We start from the raw sequence: 23,130 nt of genomic DNA, 5'->3' as shown, positions 1-23,130 counted from the left end.
GAATAGTGATCCGGCGGCGGCGGCGGCTGCGGCGGCGGCGGCTGCGGCGGCGGCGTTAACTAACTTCTTAAAAGCTTAATATTTCAGAAGGTAGAAGACCTGGATGCTTCATACTTTGTATATAGATGCCTTATGATATGAAGTTTCCGTCTGTCATATGTCCATTGTTCTTGACCTCATTTTCATGGTTCAGTGACTACTTGAAAAAAAGTTAAGATTTTTTGTAATGTTATTTTCACTCTTATAATGAGTAATAGGATAACTATATTTCGTATGTGCGTACCTTGCAAGGTCCTCATGCCTGTCGGACAGTTTTCACTTGACCTCAACCTCATTTCATGGATCAGTGAACAAGGTTCAGTTTTCGTGGTCAAGTCCATATCTCAGATACTACAGTATAAGCAATATGTCTACTATATTTGGTGTATGTAATGATTGTAAGGTGTACATGTCCAACTGGCAGGTGTCATCTGACCTTGGCCTCATTTTCATGGTTCAATGGTTAAAGTTAAGTTTTTGTGTTTTGGTCTGTTTTTTAATACTGTATGCAATAGATCAACTATATTTTGGTGTATGGAAATATTTTACGATGTACATGTCAGTCTGGCAGGTTTTATTTGACCTTGACCTCATTTCATGGTTCATTGCTCAATGTTAAGTTTTTGTGTTTTGGTCTGTTTTTCTTAACTTTTAAACAAAGTTTTTGCGTTTTTGTCTGTTTTTTTTAAACTTTAAGCAATAGGTCAACTATATTTGGTGTATGGAATGATTGTAAGGTGTATATGTCTGTGTGGCAGGTATCATATGACCTTCACCTCATTATCATGGTTCATTGGTCAATTTTCAGTTTTCCTGATTAACTATGTTTCTTAGATACTATAAGCAATAGGTCAACTATATTTGATGCATGGAATGATTTTAAGGTGTACATGTCTGCAGTCTGGCAGGTTTTATCTGACCTTGACCTCATTTTCATGGTTCATTGGCCGATATAAAATTTCCATGGTTTGGTCTGTTTCTTTTATATTATAAGCAATAAGTCTTCTATATTTGGTGTATGGAATGATTGTATTAAAGGTGTACTTGTATTTCCGTATTGGTTTATCTGACTTTGACCTCATTTTCTTGGATCATAAATGTTAATGTGATACTTGTAGTAAAACTTTATATCTAGGACTATCAACATAAAATCAGTGGTCAGTATATTAGGCAAGACATTTCAGCCTGTGCACTCTTGTTGTGTTTTGGTCTGTTTTTCAATTACCATAAGCAACAGGTCATCTAATTCAACAATAAGTAAACCAGGCGAGCATGATCGTGTGTGCACTCTTGTTGTAATTACCTTCATTAATAAGTATGTCCAAATTTGGAAAGCCAAAATTATAAAATTTGGTATTCCTTCAAACTATAAATAAGCCAATTGATATTTATCCCAAAAAATTAAAGACAAATTGATTGCCCAACATCAGTTTAATTATAATCTTTGTTAGTACGTCTATAAATCCAAGGAGGCAGAATTGAAGGACAAGTTCTAATAGGTTTGATCCACCTATATAGCTACATGTTTCGAAATACAACAAAATTGTAGACATGAGCAACACGATTGGTGCCATACGTGGAGTAGAATCTGCTTACCCTTCCGGAGCACCTGAGATCACCCAGTCTTTAGTTTTCTATGTTGTGTTTTGTGTACTATTGTTTGTCTTTTTCTTTTTTAGCCATGGGGTTGTCAGTTTATTTTCGACTAATGAGTTTGAATATCCCTTTGGTATTTTCGCCTCTTTTTCTCAGATGATCCCAGACTGTCTCATATCAATTTGATAAAATTCCATTAAAAACAAGAAGAAAATAAAACAACGTAGCAGATTTCCATTTGTTTATTTCAAAGAAAAGCAGTTAATATAAAAAAAATAAAGGTAATTATATTGCACTCAAAGAAAACATAAAACAGACTAATTTATCATTTCATAGCGTAGCTAAAAACAACTATTGTAAAAAAAATAACACAGAGAAACTTGCCTCAACCTTTAAGCATGAAGATAATTTGATAGATTTTCACTTTACAAACATGGAAGGAGAAGGTATGATAGGGCCACTTTATAGGTCCCTAGTATTCAATTTTTTTTTTAATATGCAAGATTTCCTTATTTCTGTATTATAAATTTATCAAACAACATTTTTCAGATTTCCATAAGTCTTTTAAAGTATAATTCTTATTTCGAATCATATAGTTAATATTTTTACTACAGCTTCAAACTTCACGCAATTAATACAAAACAGCAAAAACTGCCAAAAGAGCATCACTTTTAGATCTTGTAATTTATATTTAGATATGAACCAAGGCCTTACAAAATTTATATTTTGCTTCAAGATGTCTTATTTAAAGCCTTATTTCATACCTATTTTTTCAACAAACTATCTGTTAAATGGCCATTTGAGGTGATCATTGCAATTCATCAGTCACAATACAAATGACATTTCTGCACTAAATTTTTCACATTATCATCCAATTAAGTCATAAATAAAAAAAAAATACAATTTTGAAAACCTTGATGAATTATACTATTTTCTTCAAATTTCAGGGGCCAAATAATAGCTTTTACCATACCTCCTCTTTATTCAAAAATATATATATATAATAAAAGAGTACCTCTATACAAAAGTTCAGGTCAATAGGTTAATGAGACAGTCTCTTTAGAGAGGTTTCACTGTGACATTTTCAACATCCTTCAATCACATGAAGTAGACAATAATCATGATAATATTTCATTGTCACTGTCACATTTTCAAATAAACCATTTTACAGTTTCTTCTTATTTTAATATTGGTTAAAGCTGCATTAGGGAAACATGGAGATTAATTTAAAAAATAATTCCCATTAAATTTTGGACAGTGTATGCAAAAATAATTTGCATAGACAGGTCTATTAAAGATGGTGCAATATTTTTAACATACAAAAACAAAATACCTTTCGAACAGCATCAAATCAAAATCAAACAGTCAAATGAAAAAAATGAGCTTCTTGGTATCCCAAAAAACTTTTAGTTTATATGTTAAACCAGAGATTTGACTCTCCTGCTTAGCAGCAAAATAAAAATCAGCAATCGGATGGCCTATCATGGATACTTCTCCATAAACACAGCAAATGTTAATTATTTCCATCCTAAGAACTTTCTAACAACTACCAAATAAAAAACTTAACATTAAAACCATGTAAAAGTTAAAAAAATTGAAGCCTGTAGCAGACACATTTTTTTGTATACTCTCCTTAAAAAACAAAAATGTAGATGCTTATGCAACAAAATATCAATATAGCAATGGCATATAAATAATATTTATTCTGAAAAGGACATTATCAAAAATCCTAAAATTTAGTGTTCCAAACAAAAAATGTTGGAAAATAGCACTTACACATCCTTAATTCTTCCTATAAACATGATATAAGACAAAAAAATCTATGATATTGGATGTACCCTAATAACCCGTGAAATGTTTAAGTTGGTGGGACAATACAAAATAAAAATATACAGAAGCGATCTTGCTGCACTACTAAGGAATGAATTATTTTTGTGGATACAAATTTTCGTGGATGGAGGAAAATTGTATATTCGTAAATATACTTAAATTCATGTTTTTGACAAATTATGCATACATAAAGATTTAGGAAATTTCTTTTTCATCAAACATTTTATTTGTGATTCACCTATTCCCACAAAATCCACAAAAATTGGTACATCACTAATAATATTGATTCCAGAGTATGATAAAAAAAAGTACTGTTTACACAAAATTAAAGGATTAGTACAAATAGACCATAGACCAACAAACAGCATGATGAGTAGATGGATAGACAAAAAACAACATGGTTCCTTTAAAATGAAAGATGGAGGTGACTTGGCAACTCTGAGGCACTTTTCCGTAACAAACGATTCTTATAATAAAATACATACAGTAAACCAACTTATTTTCGCAAGCAGAAACATAACATGAATATAAATTGTCACGAAAGAGTCAAACTAGGATCGTCACTCATTCAAATACACCAATAAAATTGTAAATCATGAAAATAAATCACCACAAAGACGGGTGGAAAGGGCTAAACTCAAAAAAAATTATCAACTAGATTATGCTGTTTTACAGTACCTGATGACTTAAATATATGTATTCTTTCTGCATTGTGTACAAAAGGCAAATAGTGATCTAGGACACACAAATATTAGATTTAGTTCAAGTTAAACCAATTTTTGGTAGTAATTTTTCACAGTGAATGCTGGCGATTGTATCTGATACACTCTAATGTATTCCTCTGCATATTACCACGGTGTAATATTTTATGATTAAGTTGAAATTAGTGCGTTGTCAACTTCAATTCGCAACAATCACCTTCTTTCATATAGTCAGTGACTCAATCCACACACCAACAAGAGTACTTTAAATAGTCTCATTTTTGTGCGTACTGTAGAAGGCATTTAAAGCATTTTATCACAGATAATTTAACAGTGTAAATACATAATGTATGATATATAAAAAAGGCCCATTCAATGGATGCTAGGAAAATGTCTATGAAATGGATGTTTACAGTAATGCAAATACAACATACTACATACTGCTTATTTTACATTTTAATGGATGACTTCAGATAATTAAATTACTCCCAATAAATAGTTTTAATATTCAAACATTTAATTTTCAGAATAACAACTATGTATTGTACAGAATATTAAAGGTGTTAAGGATGCTCGCTACTCTGTTTCAAAATAACAAGCTTTTTAAAAGACTGTTATAAATTGATAGTATATAAATAACGGAACTAAAAAAGCAGAAAAAAATGAAGGGTCAGTGTGCTTGTTTTCAAGATATAAGCCATGGAAAATTTGGCGGGAAATAATTCTCTCTAGATTTTTCATACATTTAACATTGGCAACTTTTTTCTTTCAAAAACTATGAAAAAATAACAAGGATTTCATAAGATTTTCGAATATAGCTATAAAACTATATGTAATAATATTATGAAAAGAAAAGTAGGGGTTAGCGGGCAAAATGTTTTAATGGCACTACAGGGATAAAACCAGAGGAATCCGAATATCTGACAGAAATTCCAAAACGAGAGGAGCGAACATTATCCTTAATATGATAGTTGTGTAAAAGGCATCCAGAAAACAATAATAAATTCATATTTCTTTTACTACATCATTTGTACATTTTATAGCTAATTATTCACCAAACTATTTTATCAAAAAAGTGAATCTCTTTAATAAATTACATATTAAAATATAGTAAAACATTATTTTTTTTCTAACTTTCAAATTGTGTGAAAACTGTATCAAGAAATAAGGAAAAGTATGCAAGTTTTATGTGCATTACAAAGGTACAAAATGTGAAGACAGCCAAAATCCTTCTATGACTTTCTGAATCTCAATATCAACCTTCCTGAGATTTACTATAAGTAAAAAATGAATTCATGGGATCAAAAATTTCCCTAAACCTTGGCTTGTTACCAAAATGTGTGCCCTGATAGAATCATTCCTCTATAACTTGTTATTGCCAACATGAATGTATAAAATGCTATATCCCCTTTTGAAAAAAAACTCTGTAGGGTCATGGTAAAATTGGCATTTTGACAAGACATTTAAATAACAAAATTTTACCTAAAACAAGTTCAAAACATTGTATAATCCTTTTTGATAAATGAAATGTATTTCCAAAGTAAAATACAAATTAATTATATATACAGAGTTTGTGTCAATAACTTGAATTTTGATGAATTGAAATTGAAATTTTATTTTTAGTCAAAATTCAAAATGCACTTTTTTGAGCTGAACATAGGTGTGATTGACAGCAAGCAGACACAAAAATAAATCAATTGAACATTTTACACATTTAATACATGCTTCAAAATGTGTTTGAATCAAACTTCCTGCAAACCAGATTAGGATTTTTTTTAAGTTGCATTAGCATAAAGCAAACATATGTTCACCAACTTTCTTGCAAATGGTCTTTTCAATTCAAGTTTTATCAAGAGCTATTTAAAAAATTATTAGATACGTAAATCCACATTGTTCAGGTAATATAGCTTGCTCATGGTGACCTTAAACTTGATTCACCTAGGCTCAACATTGCAGTTTCAGTTCCAATACCTTGTCTTATATAGCTCTAGATAAATTTACAATATAATTCACAACTTGAAAGAAAATAAGTTAACTAATGAAAATTGTTAAATGATTTTTTTAGTTTTTCATCATGCAAATCATCAAATATTAATCTTGGTAATTCATAAATTTTCATATTTGACAGTGTCGAACAAACTCGTAATTTTCTACAGATCATTTTGTTGCTTTCCATTTTAAGACCTATGTACTTAAATTGATAATTTCAAATAATTCAAAGTTTCGTAATTTTTCATATTACTAAGCATTCTGCTTAAAGTAGCAACATAAAAATAACAATACTTTCAAAAAACATAAGTAATGCTTAAGTTAAGTATAATTCAGTCTGCTACTTCATCACATGACGTAAATATTACGATTTATCAGAAACATTTCCAAGGATTTCAAAGCTTTCCATATCTTTGTTTTAGAGGTTGTTGTTTTCAATTTGACTTACATCAATCTCCTGGATTTTATCATTTGTTGAACTCTTACTGGTATCTGAATCTAGTGAAAGAACTTTTATATCATCAGTATCATCTGCACAAGATAGTTCATTTGTCTTGTATAGACTAGTTTCTACTGGTTCTGACTTGACTGGACAAGTATTTACTGGTTCTGACTTGACTGGACAAGTATTTACTGGTTCTGACTTGACTGGACTAGTATTTACTAGTTCTTGCTGTATTGGACTAGTATTTACTGGTTCTGGATGTTGAAGTTCCAAAGTAGGTTCTGATTCTGATTCTGAACATTGATTATTTTTATCTAATTGATAATCAATCCCCTGTTTTGAAACAGAATCATCTTTAGCACTACTTGATTCTAACATTGCTTTATCATTGAAGTTAGAATCTTTGACAGGACTTTGATTAACAGTATACATGACAAATTTTTCTGGGTCTAAGTTCAAAGGTAAATCTAGCTGTAACTGGTGTATTCCAGTTTGAACCTGCTCATCATGAGTATTAAGATCTGATTGAAGGGTACTGGTTGCATCACATGATGTTGAATTCTTTGGTTGCATTTTGTCCTTATGAGACTTCTGCTTTTTCTTTTTTTCAGATGATTTTTCACTCTCTTCTTCTTCTTCTTCACTACTGGTTAAGCTCTCAAGGTTGTCCCCACTGCTAGCCATCATGGTGTGAGAGGTCAAAGGTCTTACTACTATATCCTGCTTTGTTCTGACCCCAACAACTTTCATGACTGTGTCCAGCTGTTTCAGGTATTCACCATGTCCAGTGACCTGTGAAAACAATGAATTAATTGTTTGCTTATACACATTATAGAGATCGAATTTTAGAATTCTTTCATTCATAATAAAAATCATGATTTTTGACATAACATTACTCAAAAAAGTGTATTAATATTTCTTTCATAAAAATTTGAAAAAGATCAGTTAATAAATTTAAAAATAATCAATTTCATCATATTCACTGTATATGTACTTTTTTTCGTGTGTACTTTGATATTGCCGATGATTATGTATGTTCTTGATTTCACTGTATTTCCCATAATATATATATATGTCAATTGTATAAATTTATATTTGTGTTTATTTATTTTCGCAGACATTTACCTACCGCAAAATTCGTGAAAATAAATTAAAAATAAAAAGTACATATACAGTACTTTTCAGATTGTACAAATGTTTAATCTTTATAAAAATAAGAAGATGTGGTATGATTGCCAATGAGACAACTCTCCACAAGAGACTAAATGACAGAGAAATAAACAACTATAGGTCACCGTACAGCCTTCAACAATGAGAAAAACCCATACCGCATAGTCAGCTATAAAAGGTCTTGAAATAATAAATGTAAAACAATTCAAATGAGAAAACTAAGGGCTTGATTTTTGTACAAAATAAAGAACGAAAAAACAAATATGATATACAGCAACAAATGATAACACTGAATTACAGGCTCGTGACTTTTTTCGTTAATAAAACATTCAAGTTTTTGTTAGAATATACCCTTTTTAATAGTTATACATTTGCAGCCCTAAAATAATAATAAATTCAATAAAATGGTGAATATATGCAAAATCTTGACTACTTGATTTATGCATGCTTAGGAATAAGTTAGAGCAAATCCATGGTCCAAAAAGATATTTTGACAGTATGTGTATTTTGAACTGATCTTTTCATTGGCTTGTTCTTTTTGTTGATTTAGATACATACATGGTACCCAGGAAAGGTATTTTGAAAATTGAGGAACCAAAAGTAGAAGCAATTTTGGAGATTCTAACATTTTTATTTGTACATTCAACACTAAATTTAACTTCCACCCATAGTTAAAATAATATCTTTTTTATTTATAGATTTCCTATGGACACTTACAATTGCTGAGAGATCTATGTTGTGCATTCTTCTGTCGTTCCATTTGATTGGCTGTAACCCAGCAACACTTAATTGTACTGATGAGGTTCGGTAGAGGAACTTCAACAACCAATCAGCCCTGTAATATATCAATAAATACATTTGATTGGCTGTAACCTTACAACACTTAATTGTACTGATGAGGTCCTATAGAGGAACTCCATAAACCAATCAGCCCTGTAGTATAAAAATAAATACATTTGATACATAATTTAATTTCAAATCATTTAAGGGATGTCAGGATATCTCAATATATCAAACTCTTTTATGTCAAAAAAATCACATAAGTTGAGATATTTTTCAGTTTCAGTAATGTCTGGTGGTCTTTTATCAGTTCTAGCAAAAATTTTGTTTGCTCATTGTTTCATAGTGTATGGAATGGGTGAATATCATAATGATTAATCAGAATAATCAGACAGCTTTCTTTGATTAGATTTTCCATTATAGTTTTTAATTGATGCTAATAATGTAAAAATTTAATGACATATCTTTCCTTGTGCTATACTTTTAATATCTATTTCAATTATGAGATTATAATAATTTGTTAAATCCAATACTTTGTTTTCTGTTTTTCATAGCTTGCCTAAAATATTCCAAAAATAATTACTTTGAATATCCGTTGATGATTTTTCCTGCCACTACCTTGCCCAGGTTCTGCCAACTTTTTGCATCACCAGAAACTGGGGCTCCCAGAAGGATAACGTCTTCAATTATGCCTTCACAGCCTATAAATAGGAATAAAAGAAGCGTAAATGAAAAAAGGGAGAGCTCAAAATACGATAATTTCAGAACAGAAGGGAAATATACTTAAAGCCAATCTGTTCATTTGTTTATCACCTTCTCATCAAATCAGTATGAGATTTTGAGTTGTTTCAAACTATAAAGCACAAAATGGTTGACGTGAAAGTCTTGGAAAGTACAAATGAATGTCTGGCCAACCCTATAGGTGAATAAATGTGGAATGTGTCCATGGGACACAGATGGTGCCCCGCTTGCATATCATATAAAGATATAGAGGGACATAACTGAAGAACGGTAAAAGTGACGCCACCCAATTTTGAACTTGATCTGTATTATGTGGTAATAAGCATTGTGTATAAGTTTCATAACATTTGGTTGAGGCAAACTAAAGTTAGAGAACGGAAAAGAAAAATTCATCAATTTTTATGTTTATAAAGGGGCATAACTCAAGAACAGTAAAAGTGACGCCACCCAATTTCAAACTTGATCTGTATTATGTGGTAATAAGCATTGTGTATAAGTTTCATAACATTTGTTTGAGGCAAACTAAAGTTAGAGAATGGAAACAAAATATTCAGCAATTTTTATGTTTATGAAGGGGCATAACTCAAGAACGGTAAAAGTGACGCCACCCAATTTCGAACTTGATCTGTATTATGTGGTAATAAGCATTGTGTATGAGTTTCATAACATTTGGTTGAGGCAAACTAAAGTTAGAGAATGGAAACCAACTTTGGGACATACGGACGTACAGATGGAGGTACGTACAGACGGACAAGGGTAAAACTTAATGCCCCCTCCGCCATGGCGGGGGCATAAAAAAGTACAAATGCATCAATGGTTTTACTTTAGGTCTATAAAATATCCCAAAGATCAACATTTTCGGTTGTTATAATATTTCTTGTTATTCCTATTTGTACCTATAATTTTGCTTTCATCATTTTTAAGAAAATTTTTCATATGCTACTCGACTGAAAAGGGTTTTTCTCAGTCGAGTAGAGTGAAAACAGGATGACGTCATAAGCATGCTTCATTGAAATTACGTAGAAAAACAATAATAAACAGATTATCAATAATCTTTCAAACTCTAGGATGTTTCTCAGCTATATCTCATCTCAGAGCGATAGCCCTTCAATGAGATAGCAGCCAAGAAACACCCTCACGTTTCAAAAACCATAGATAATCTATAATTATTAAAATGATATGATCAAATCTGTTCTAAAAGTGATAAATCAACATGTAAAATACTGATGGCATTGCCTTGCTGATATGAGTACAGCTTTTCAACCCATGGCCCTTTAAGGAAAAAAGCCGCTACATTGTACTCCTGTCTGGTTTCAAATGTTTTACATCTCACCTGACTTTGGACGTGATTTGGTTCAAATGATACATTTTTATGCCGGGGCATTAAGTGTTACCCTTGTACGTCCGTACGTCTGTCCCTATCGTCCCAAAATTAGTTTCTGTTCTCTAACTTTTAGTTCCCCTCAACCAAATGTTCTGAAACTTATAGAGAAATACATCACTCATTGATTAATTTACCTGAAGCAAAAACTTTTCTTCTAAGTAGATGAAAATACATGTAATCAACTCTTAGAAGAAATTTAAAGGTCCCAATGAATAAACTACAAAGAGAACAAAAGCTATTGTATTTATTCGATAGGACAATTGAACTGACAAAAGTTTAAATATCTTGCTCAAGAGGAGATGATTCTGTGGAAGAGTTTCGTTTGGTATGCAATAAATATCAGAAGAATTTCAATAATTGTAATGCAATCTTATTATAAACAAAATTTTTTGAAAAATAAACTTTTGTTCAATTTGTATGCAGTACACAAAATCCATCACTAGTTTGACAGGGTAGTCTATGTATATTATACTAAACGGAATCACAACTAAAGTATACATAGAATAGAACCATATCTGCCAACCTTTCGAAGCTACAAAGTGGGAGATTTCCCTTTTTCCAGCTCCACTTAGGGGGAATAATGTAAGACAACATTTTTCGTTAAAAATTTTGTATTAAGGTACTGAGTGTTTTAAAGTAATTCAGCACATAAAGATCACATTTAATTATCTATAAATGGATTTAATAATTCAAAATTTTTACTGATTCCAATATTAAAGCATATGCATTGTATTTGCAATACAATGAAAGTCAACCAAAGAAAATACTATTTATGCATCTAAAATGATGAAAGGGGGTGAGAAAAGGGTGATTTATTGTCAAGGGGGATATTTGATCACCTTCAAAGGTGACAGGTCCGATATTGAGGATTTCAAATTTTTAAAGGAAAAAGAGGGAGTTACCCCATTAAACTGGTGTGATAGCAGGTATACAGAATTCCAATACCCATGCGTGATTTCCTTGCTGTGTTGAAGACCCATTAGTGGTCTTGGGCTGTTTTCTGCTCTTTGGTCGGGTTGTGGTCTCTTTGACACATTACACGTTTCCATTCTCAATTATATTATCAAAATTACTTACACTTTCTCTTTGCCATCTCTTCCAAACAATGAAATATAACCCTAGCACCTAAACTGTATCCTATCAAAGTTACTGGTCTGTTTCCCTGGAAAGAATACAATGCATTATCTTAAAGCAAAACTACTTGACTGTACTTCATGCTTTTTGTTTCTCTAATGATTTTTAGACATGTAAACAAATTTATTCATTAATCTGAAAAAAAGATGTGTTCTTCATGTTTGCCATTTTTCATGACGTCACAATAGGATTTTAAAGGACAGCCAGAAAATTTGAAGTCATAATTGAATTTTGACCAACAAAGAACTGAGATAAAACGAAACCACATGTTGATTAAAAATAAATAAAAAAAAAGAGTTCTAATGTCCCCTGCTTTGCACATATTTTATCTATCCAAGTTACAAGGACAATAACTAAAAAAAACACTTTTTTTTTTCTTTAAAAAACTTTTTATAAATATCTTAAAGAAATGAAGGCTTCAGAGCAAATGCAATGTGATTTCCATTTCCAAGGGGCATGACTCATTAAAAATATTTGATCAGCACTTACTTTCGAGAGAGCAAGACATTGCTGATATAAACCTATGATATAAGTTTCAAAAAATTCTGGCAAGAATTGTACACAGCAGAGCGCTAACAATGCAATTTTCCATTTAATCAATATTTCCAAGGAGCATAACTCTTTTAAAAAAAACTGATCAGCACTGATTTTCGAACTCGTCTAAGCCATTGATATAAACCTATAATATAAATTTCATAAAAATCTGGCAAGAAATGTACACATGCATGAGAGCACTATCAATGCAATTTTCCATATAATTAATGTTTCCAAGGGGCATAACTCTTCTGAAAATAATTGATCAGCAGTGATTTTCAAACTTGTCCAAGACATTGCTTATATAAACCTATGATATAAGTTTCATAAAAACTGGCAAGACTTGTACAAATAAGAGCCCTAACGATGCAATTTTCTATATAATTGATGTTTCCAAGGGGCATAACTCTTTAAAAAATATTTGATTGGCACTTATTTTGGAACTTGTCCGAGACATTGCTGATACAAACCTATGATATAAGTTTCATAAAAATCTGGCAAGAATTGTACACCTGAGAGCGCTAACAAGACCAGACGGACCAACGGAAGCACGGACGGACAGACGGACTGGTGCACGGTACTTCTATGTCCCCTGCAATGTGTTTGCGCGGGGGACAATAATCAACCAATTGGGAAAAAGATAAATCAGGTAAAAATTAGACAAACAAACTCATCAAACTAATTCTATGTTTTTTGATAGTTAAACGGTTGTCCCCCTAAATACAAAAATACATCTACAAGAACAAATGCTGAAACCTCTTAAATCCACTAACGTTTTTCAAAAGTTTCAAGCTATGTATTGCATTAGAAAACATACATAGGTGTTTAAGAATGACAGACCAGGAGCCTGTTTAACAAAATACTATGGCTTGATCTGGGCGGAGTCTCTGATTTGCGTCACAAAGATGGCCATACGCGATAGCATAAAAGCAATTGCTTTAAAAAGTAAGTTTTTACCCCATAAAATCACTTTAGGAATAGCTAATTATACCTATGCATCCATTTTGGTTAAAATCCTACCATAAAAAGATGCACCTCAATTTTGTTTATCTTTTAACAAAAAGTAAGCTGATACATTTTGTACAACATTTCTAAAGTAGAATACCTACATCACATTCGGAAGTAAATAATTAAAGGTGTACATTATTGTACAACAAGTACATGTTAAATGTACCTGTTCTCTAGCTAACAAGGTTTCTGCCAATTCTTTTCCCACAGTGACGGATCTCTGTAAACAAACACTCCATGGATTGTCAATAATATTAGCAGCAGATATCAGAGTCGCTGGCCAGGCTATAGCAGTTATTATCCCTAAAAAAGGAAATAAAGTCCATTTTAATGATACATGCTCCATCATTTTTTTTTCAAACTCACACAATTAGGAATAAGTGCTCATTAATTGGTTATTGAGCAGGGTTGTTATATAAAAAGATTGAAAAAGATAAAAGCTGGCAAAATTCATGCAAAATACATGACTCGCACCTAATTTACTGGATAAAATTCCTCTGCTCCTCTAAGTAATTCTTTATTATTAAAATTACCGTAAAGACCATTCGACCTCATACAAATTTTCTTGTAGGCAGTCAATTGTATTCTTAATATAACAGTATAGCTATCAAAATCTGAATACTTGGCAATCAAAATTACTGAAGCAGAACAATAGAAATGACTTATAGACTTATTTCAACTACATTTGGCATTTCCTATTCATTCAACAGCTATCAGTAGTTTTTGCCAAGCCGCAGAAAGCTCAACATAGGGATAGTGATCGGGGGGCAACAGTGTTAACTAATTACTTAAAAGAAAAGCTTTATATTTTAGAAGGTGGAAGACCTGGATGCTTCATAATTTGTATATAGATGCCTTATGTTATGAAGTTTCTATCTGTCATATGTCCATGGTCATTGACCTCATTTTCATGGTTCAGTGACTACTGAAAAAAAAGTTCAGATTTTTTGTAATGTTAATTTCTCTCTTATTATGAGTAATTGGATAACTATATTAAGTATATGTGTACCTTGCAAGGTCCTCATGCCTGTCAGACAGTTTTGATCTGACCTCGACCTCATTTCATGGATCAGTGAACAAGGTTAAGTTTACGTGGTCAAGTCCATATATTAGATACTAGAAGCAATAGGTCTACTATATTTTGTGTATGGAATGATTGTAAGGTGTACATGTCCAACTGGCAGGTGTCATCTGTCCTTGACCTCATTTTCATGGTTCAGTGGTTAAAGTTAAGTTTTTTGTGTTTTCATCTTTTTTTCTAATACTATATGCAATAGGTCAATTATATATGGTGTATGGAAATATTTTATGATGTATATGTCAGTCTGGCAGATTTTATTTGACCTTGACCTCTTTTTCATTGCTCAGTGTTAAGTTTTTGTGTTTTGGTCTGTTTTTCTTAAACTATAAGCAATAGGTCAACTATATTTGGTGAATGGAATGATTGTAAGGTGCATATGTCTGTCTGGCAGGTATCAGCTGACCTTGACCTCATTTTCATGGTTCATTGGTCAAGGTTAAGTTTTTATGGTTAAGTTTGTTTCTTAGATACTATAAACAATATGTCAACTATATTTAAATTAATGCATAGATTGATTGTAAGTGTACATGTCTGTCTGGCAGGTATCATCTGACCTTGACCTCATTTTCATGGTTCATTGGTCAATGTTAAGTTTTCCTGATTAACTTTGTTTCTTAGAAACTATGAGCATTAGGTCAACTATATTTGGTTTATGGAATGATTGTAAGGTGTACATGTATTTCCGGTTTAGTTTATCCGACCTTGACCTAATTTTCTTGGATCATGTTAAGTTTATGTGATACTTGTAGTAAAGCTTTACATTTAGGACTATCAACATAAAATCAATGGTCAGTAAAGCAGGTGAGACATTTCAACGTGTGCACTCTTGCTAAAATAACTAATGATATATCTGTAAAAATTTTGATTACTTGTATAACTTTGAGGAATCTTATGAAAAAGAAAATTTCATCTAACCTGAGAGAAGTGTATATTTTAATGCCTCTTGAGTTGCCATGGAAACAGCTCCACTTAAAAACAGTTCAAAGGCATCACCAAGGATACAGAGATGTTTAGATTCATATCGTAAACAATACTGTTCATGTGATTCTGCCAGATTCTTCCACGGAATCTTTACATCTAAAATTGAAAAATTGATACAGTGAAATCTGGCTACACTGAATGTGTAAAACAAAAACTTACATAAACTGATCCCTTGTAGCACAGCCTACATTGAATATTACTTATCTTACCTGTGTAGAACAAACATCTGTCTATTCTGAATGAAAAGGTATTACTAACTAATGATACCACACTAAAAGTGTTCGGAAAACAGGAAGTTGATGAGCAATGGCTGTGAAAACGCATCATATGAAATAGTGTGAACACATGAAGCATGCCCGTTATGCAATATTTCAGGAAGCTCTAATTGGCAGTTCCTGACATAAATTTCATACATGACTTTGTGTTGGAATATATAAGTATATGATAAACAAAAAATCGATGAAGATAGATGTGAAAAATAATCACATAGTAAAGCATGATTGCATAAAGCTTGCTACCAAATTTCAGGAAACTGTGAAATGTAGTTCCTGATAATCTAATGGAGTGAAAGAACAGACATACATACAGAAGTAATGCAGTGTACCAAGCTTCAAAGTATAAATGTCCAGTCCCTACAGTGTTCAGTTTAGTGATAAATGATTAAAAACAATACTGAGACACTAGAAAACATCGTCATATTAGAAGCTTGTAACTAGTTTCATGCATTCAGATAAACTGCATTTCATAGATCATGTAGATGAAGGAAGACATTAGAAATTAAAGTCTTGTATTAAGGTGGTACCCAACACCTTGACTAATATTAATTTGGCTCGTTTAATTTTCATAAAATTTTGACAAAATGTTTACTTTGACCCTTTGACAAAAATTTAAAAATTTCAAAAAATTTGAACCAACCACTTTATCAGAAAAATTTCATTGGTTATATAGCAGTTTGACAAACAGTAATTTTGATCATTGAGAAGCTTAATATTTCCTTAACAATACAATGTAATTAAAACGTTTAGCTGATTTTTACAGAGTTATCTCCCTGTAGTGTTAGGTACCACCTTAATTGATCTGATAAGTGATGTTTCAGATTTTGTTTTTTTTATTCACTGAAAACACAACGTTTGTGCTGAGAATGGATGGTCTATCCATTCTCAACACGATGGTCTATCCATTCTCAACAAGATGGTCTATCCATTCTCAACACGATGGTCTATCCATTCTCAACACGATGGTCTATCCATTCTCAACACGATGGTCTATCCATTCTTAACACGATGGTCTATCCATTCTCAACACAATGGTCTATCCATTCTTAACACGATGGTCTATCCATTCTCAACACGATGGTCTATCCATTCTCAACACGATGGTCTATCCATTCTCAACACGATGGTTTATCCATTCTCAACACAAGTACTGTTTTATATCCTCCAATTTAACCTTGACACACTACTTTTATTTTTTTATTTTCCCCAACAAATGCCTTTGAATTACATAGAAATTGACATGGATTAAACGCAGACAAAGGGCGGACCTCAAAATGAACTGTGACACAAACAGTAATTTTAACATTACCGATCACTCAGCAGAGAAGCAAGATCATTTGAGACTTTATAAGCACAAGTAGCATAAAGCAAAAATGTATTTGTATACCCGCAATTTGTACGATAATTGGTTGACGGTAGGATAAAATTATATCTGTATAATATGTGTTGCCTTACCTTTCATTGTGTGAGACAGCCAGCCAGTGACAGCAATAGTAACATGTAACTGTTTAGCCATAGAAGCTCTCTGTAAGGCACCACCAGATATCATTGGCTCAAAGCAAAACTCTTCAATAGCACCAAATCTTTTATGCATTTTGTGACCTGTTAAATATCATGTGATAAATTCATCTAAGTGCGATAAGAAAAAAGATATGAGAATGTGTCAAAATATTAGCTTGGTATAAAATACATAATAAGAACTATAGTTGCTAACCCTCTACGTCATTTGGTCGCTGGTGGAGAGTTGTCCCAATGGCAATCATACCACATCTTCTTATATATATATATATATTTATATGTTATGATTTTTAGTGTTGTAAAAAAAATGTGAAAAATTTGAAAGAAATATGTGAAGAATAGTTGCCAAATACAAGGTTGGATAGAAATAAACCAGCGTGGTTATACTAAAGCAGTCAGTTATCTAGGAAGATTTAAGTTTTCAAGTCAACAAACCCTGAAAATGATTATCCTTTCATATGGCTGTCTATCAAAGCATGTCTTGCAATAATTCCAATAACTCATAAACTGATCATTACATAATATTCACACAATGTTGTATTCAATTAAGACCTGAGCTTCCTTTCGATATTGGCTATATATAGATTTGATGTTCCAAAGTAACACAACTTAGATTGTAAATTCTTTACGATTATAACCAAATCTCAATTGAATTCATACTCTTTATTTCCACTCAACATTTGTAGATTTTCATTTGTTTCCGTTAACCAATGGCTGCAATATTTGTTTGTGGTTTCCTATTAAAAATGTTGCTATAACATTTCTTGTTCACAAACTGGCCATACCTGTAAGACCAGCCCCTGCTACCCCAAAAAGGGATCCTATGATGGCCACACCTGCAGTTGTACCCAAAGCAGCTGCTCCTGCCCCTCCAATAATGGCAGAGGCCCCTGCTGCTACAAGTGGAGCGGCTAGTCCTCCTGTCAAACCTGTAGATAAAAACACACATTATAAAACTACTTCAAATTTTGTTTATTTGAAATAATGTTATTGAGATTACTAAATTGATACAAACACTTTAAAAATTTGGTGTGTCTGAAGTCCTTTTCTGAATAAAACTTCATCAGGAAATCAAACCCCCAAAATTTGAAAGCCAGCCAAGCATGTAAAGATATATTAGTTCTCGATTATGTAGGGAGCTGTATATAAGACCAAAAGGGAACTAAAAATCCATTTAAGGTCAACTTTCCTGAGGCAGTTGGGATCTTATTTTCTTAATCATTTCTAAATTTATCAACAGAGAATTTAAGAGCCACTATGATATAAATCATGTCAGTAAAGAATCAGGGACTTCTTAGCAGCAGTTGTCATGTGGTACATTGCTCACCTCCAATATGGGAAGTCATAGACTTGATCCCCAGTCTTAAGTTTTTATGTGGTGTTTGGAGACTGTTTATGCTGTTATTTGTCTTTTCCTTTTTGCAAAAATTTTGCCAGTTTTTCTTTGACCTATGATTTTTTAATGCCCTTTTTGTACCTTCTACCTCTTTTGTAGCAAATTGAGTTTACCTAGAACCATGCAGTTGAGCTTGGTAACTAGCTATTTGTGACAGCAAAACCAAGTATTATGTAGGTCAAGCTTTTGATATAATTAAGTTATCTCCATTCTAACATGTCTAATGCAAAATGAATAAAGCATTCCATCTCAATTATCATTTCCCTTCTCAATTATAAGATGTCTTCCAACCAAAATCTTCATTACAATAAAGTTGCATTATAATAAAATATAGTTATAGAAATTCCCAGGACAAAGTACTTTGTAGTTATGATTTGTACTAACGAACTTACCCATCTTCCCAACGTAACTTTATACTGCTTTAAGTTCTTACCTATTAAAGCACCACCACTAACAGTTGCTATGCCAATCAAAGCATATCTTTTTATTTTTGAGTTTCTGGATTTCTTTTTCTTCTCAGTTTCTTCCTCTCTGAAAATTACAAAAAGGTACAATATTTTTGTAAAAGAAAATCCACTTAATTATAAATCCCTGCTTCAATTCTACAGCACTTTGATTAGTATAATTGGAAGCATAGGAAAAGACTTTTATAGTGAATTTGGGTATGTTCTGAAGATACATTCTGAAAAGGGACGAAGAAAAATTCTTTTGAGCAAAAGGATGAACAAAAGTATTCAATATTTTCCAACTACCAAAAACAAATTTTAAATATGTTTCCTTCAAAAGGTACAATTATGTTATTTGGTAGAAGTACAGATTTCATGTTGATCTTTCCAGGTTCAATTGTGAATAATATGTTTAGCTGCAAAGCTATCCTGATGAGGTTTAATCTATATCTCTCTTTTTCTTTCAAAATTTTAGAAATGGAGGCAGCGCTTTACAGAAAAAAAATGTGTATGGTTGAAAAATGCACTTGAAAACACTTTTTTAATAATCAAAATATTACAAAGTCTACATAAATAGAGATTGCATTGTAAATGTGCATTCTTTTGGGTTTTCTCTTGATATTTTTTAATCAATCAACTGCAATAACTCCTGGTAGGCAAAATAGAAAATAGTAATATTTAACCTGAACCTCCATTTTGTCATAAAAAAACATCTCAAAATGAAGAAAATATGGGTTGAATAGTTTTAAATTTATTGCACAGAAACAACATAAAGCATCATCTTTCTATAAAATTTGTTTAAATCATGGCCTACGTAAAACCCAAAGGAGGTAGAAAATATAAAGTTACAAATAACACGAAAAGCAAACTTCCTTGATTATCTACAATTTTTTTTCTGTAAATATAAGAATACAGGTACAACTGCAGATATAAAAATATAAATATGGAGGAAAGTGTATAATTTGTACATTGAAAAACATTTATATGAAATCATGAAGTCAAGAATAAATATTTTTAAAAAGGCAGGGCTCACACTACTTCAGAATCATAGGGAGAAGTGACTTCTCTTTTTGAAATTGAGAGGGAGAAGTGGTGAGATTTGAAAGCTAAGAGAAGTGCTTGTTTGCTCGCAGCGCTACAATGTTTGGTTTTTACTATAATATATTAAAGTGCCATAATAATATGTATCTTATTTTTTTTATATTGTTCAATTTGTACCTTTGGTATACAATTAAAATAACTTGTTTAATTTTATCATATCTAGTTGCACAATCATATGAGTCCTCTTGTCAGAAAAAAACAATATAAATTTAACAGTTAAGCTTGGACATAATACAATTATATTAGTGTAATAGTCCCAGAGTTGAGCAACTTTAACTTATAAATTGAAACTATGCATATACATGGAAATATATACATTAGTCAAGAAGATCTAAACAAAAGTATGTTAATGCATGTATAAAGCGTATTTTTTCCTTTTGGGATCAATTTTTGTCTGTCAGCAGTGCCATTCATGTGTCCGTAATCATTATCGTAAGAATCCGGATTTCGGTCATAGCCGGTCTGTTTCCGATGAAATCCCGACTCCGATCCGTAGTTGTACAATAGTATGCCCAATAATTTAAATGTCGGACGAAGTAAAATTTACAAAAGTAAACGATGTTTGACACGCTATTTGGAAGAGAATATGACATTTTTAATGCAATACATGGATAACAAATTTACTTCAGGCAAATTTCATCAAGTTCTAATGAAGTAACAACTTATTTTGTTGAATGTTAGAATGATTTGAATACGCTCTCTAGTAGGGGACAAGTACCAGAAGTGATAAAAAATTGTTTTTATGAGATAACATGCCACCAACTTAAAATAAATGCTTTAACCTCTTTTCTGATGAAAATAAAGTTTATGCCTTGAATTTCTTTACTCTTAAATGAAAAATTGCTGTTTCATCGACATGGTAAAAATTGAATATTGCCGATGACGAAAGCAACTGAAAGCGAGTATCGTAAACAACAGGGCGACTTGTATTTGCTTTTGAGGGTCTGGCAAAGCGAAGTGACGGATGGGAAAGCGACTTCTTCGCCCTAGTCGCCTAGTTGCGTGAGCCCTGAAAAGGTAAATAAATTCTTAACAATATAAAAATAAAGGAGATATGGTAGGATTGCCTGAATGAGACAATTATCCACCAGAACTCATATGGAGAAGATGTAATCAATTTTATACAAGGATATAATGAATGATAACTTAAAAGACAACAACATCCATAGTTTCCATGCGCTTCTAATTTGAACATAATTCACCACATGGGTGGCGTTTTCAGGACAAATGAGCCCCTTTTTTTAGTTGCTGAAGTACTGTACTACATCATAAATTGTGGTTACAAAATGTAACTCCATAATGTAAATATGGAAACATTATACAAGGTGAAAGTAGTGCAAAACCACTTTTTTTCAAACATAAAGGTTTACTGATATAAAATCAAAAAGTCATTTTCACCTATACATACAAAATATTGTCACTAACAAATTGAACTGCATTTCTATAGTTCACCATTCAGAGTTTATAGCATTCTTAGTTCGAAATGTTTTTAAAAGTTTACCTAAAAAATTTATCACTTATAATATAAACAACACCCATAACAATGGACATTCAACCAATGTATAAAGGAGTAGGTCCGGTAAGGGCCGATTTTGGCCTCAAAATTCAGGTTCATCTGATGAAAGATGTTGGACACTTTTTTAACACGTAAGTGTCTACTTCAGTCGATTCAATTAGTTTATGTGAAAGATTTGAACTGATTTAGTCATTAAAGACGCTCAAATTCAAGCTTAAATATGAAAAATCTATCACATATGCCATAATATGTCACTTTTCAGATGGTTTTTGTCAAAAATGAAAGTGGCCGCATCCGTGTTCATTCTCAACCTTTATATATGTTATGTATTATCATCAAATACAACTTACATTTAAATATTAAGAATGAACACAAATGCGGCCACTTCCATTTCAGACGGAAACCGTCTAAAAATTAACCAAAATGCTAAAATTTCGAAGATTTCAGTAATTTAGCATGACTTAATGATGCTAGTACCCGATACATGTGCATTGTATTGTCAAAAACAGCCCATATTTATGTAACAGAAGTATTCTTCTTTCCAATAAATAGCTAAAACTTTTCATTTTAACAATTTTGTAAAACTGCTATATTTTGGGGCCAAAAAGGGGTCTTACTGGGCCTACTCCTTTGTTTTCAATTTGATGTTTAATCAATGAAACTAATAACAGTCCTTTTACTGCTATTATAAATGATTAAAAAAAGTTGTAACACACTTGTAGTTTTAATTTGTTTACAACATTAATCTTACCTCTTGTGCTTCCTTTGACACAAAGTAAACAAAATTTAAAGGTATTATAAGCAACCTTGAGCAGTAATAATGTTTATATGACATAGTTACACATAAATCTGTTTCTCTGCACACCTTATAGGTATTTGTCGGCCATTACTGGCCATCACTGATGTTCTGTAAAATTTTGACATCATAAGAGAAAATGTTAGTTACAACAACACAGAAGTGATTGTTGTATGACATCAACAGTTCAAATGTCGCAATATCTCAGGTCAAGAGTCGCAGATTTCAAAATAGCAAGAAGGCCATTACATAGTTTGTAAAATAAGCAAACAGTTTTCCTATCAACTATTACAGAATACAAATTTTCTAGTAAATATCAAGTATATAGTTGACCCCTAAAATCGGATAATTTAAAATGAAATTAGGAGTGTCAAACTCTATCTATTTGGATGTTTACATTGAGCTATTGTTAAATTTCACCAATTCAGAATCTCCTGCATTCTAGGTAAAAAAAAGCATACACTTAAATGTTGTAATTGGCTAATAATCCTTTACAATGAAGTGAGATTTTTTCATTTTTGGGTATGAACATGAAGTTAACCATAATCCTTTAAATTCTAAAAAAGCAAATTAGAATAAGCTATTTTTATCAATAAACATCCAATATAATAATACAATAGATATAAGAAGATGTGGTATGAGTGCCAATGAGACAACTCTCCATCCAAG

The 23,130-nt window shown here is 31.8% G+C and overlaps 1 protein-coding gene across 1 annotated transcript in view; it reads right to left on the bottom strand.

Annotated features, from left to right (window-relative positions):
* Positions 1 to 1,862: 1,862 nt before the first annotated feature.
* LOC127736369 (transmembrane and coiled-coil domain-containing protein 4-like) overlaps positions 1,863 to 23,130 on the bottom strand; it is a 38,809-nt gene continuing 17,541 nt past the window's right edge. The window contains exons 6-14 of the mRNA XM_052246878.1: positions 19,036 to 19,133; positions 17,992 to 18,135; positions 17,144 to 17,290; positions 15,348 to 15,509; positions 13,518 to 13,654; positions 11,753 to 11,837; positions 9,134 to 9,251; positions 8,488 to 8,605; positions 1,863 to 7,392 (exon numbers count right to left, since the gene is read on the bottom strand). Coding sequence (XP_052102838.1) covers positions 6,574 to 7,392; positions 8,488 to 8,605; positions 9,134 to 9,251; positions 11,753 to 11,837; positions 13,518 to 13,654; positions 15,348 to 15,509; positions 17,144 to 17,290; positions 17,992 to 18,135; positions 19,036 to 19,133 — 1,828 coding nt within the window. The 3' untranslated portion in view covers positions 1,863 to 6,573. The remainder of the gene's footprint in view (positions 7,393 to 8,487; positions 8,606 to 9,133; positions 9,252 to 11,752; positions 11,838 to 13,517; positions 13,655 to 15,347; positions 15,510 to 17,143; positions 17,291 to 17,991; positions 18,136 to 19,035; positions 19,134 to 23,130) is intronic.

Source organism: Mytilus californianus, unplaced genomic scaffold (genome assembly GCF_021869535.1).
Source record: "Mytilus californianus isolate M0D057914Y unplaced genomic scaffold, xbMytCali1.0.p SCAF_30, whole genome shotgun sequence".
Taxonomy (NCBI): Eukaryota; Metazoa; Mollusca; class Bivalvia; order Mytilida; family Mytilidae; genus Mytilus; species Mytilus californianus.
This window is presented reverse-complemented; position numbering and strand designations above follow the sequence as displayed.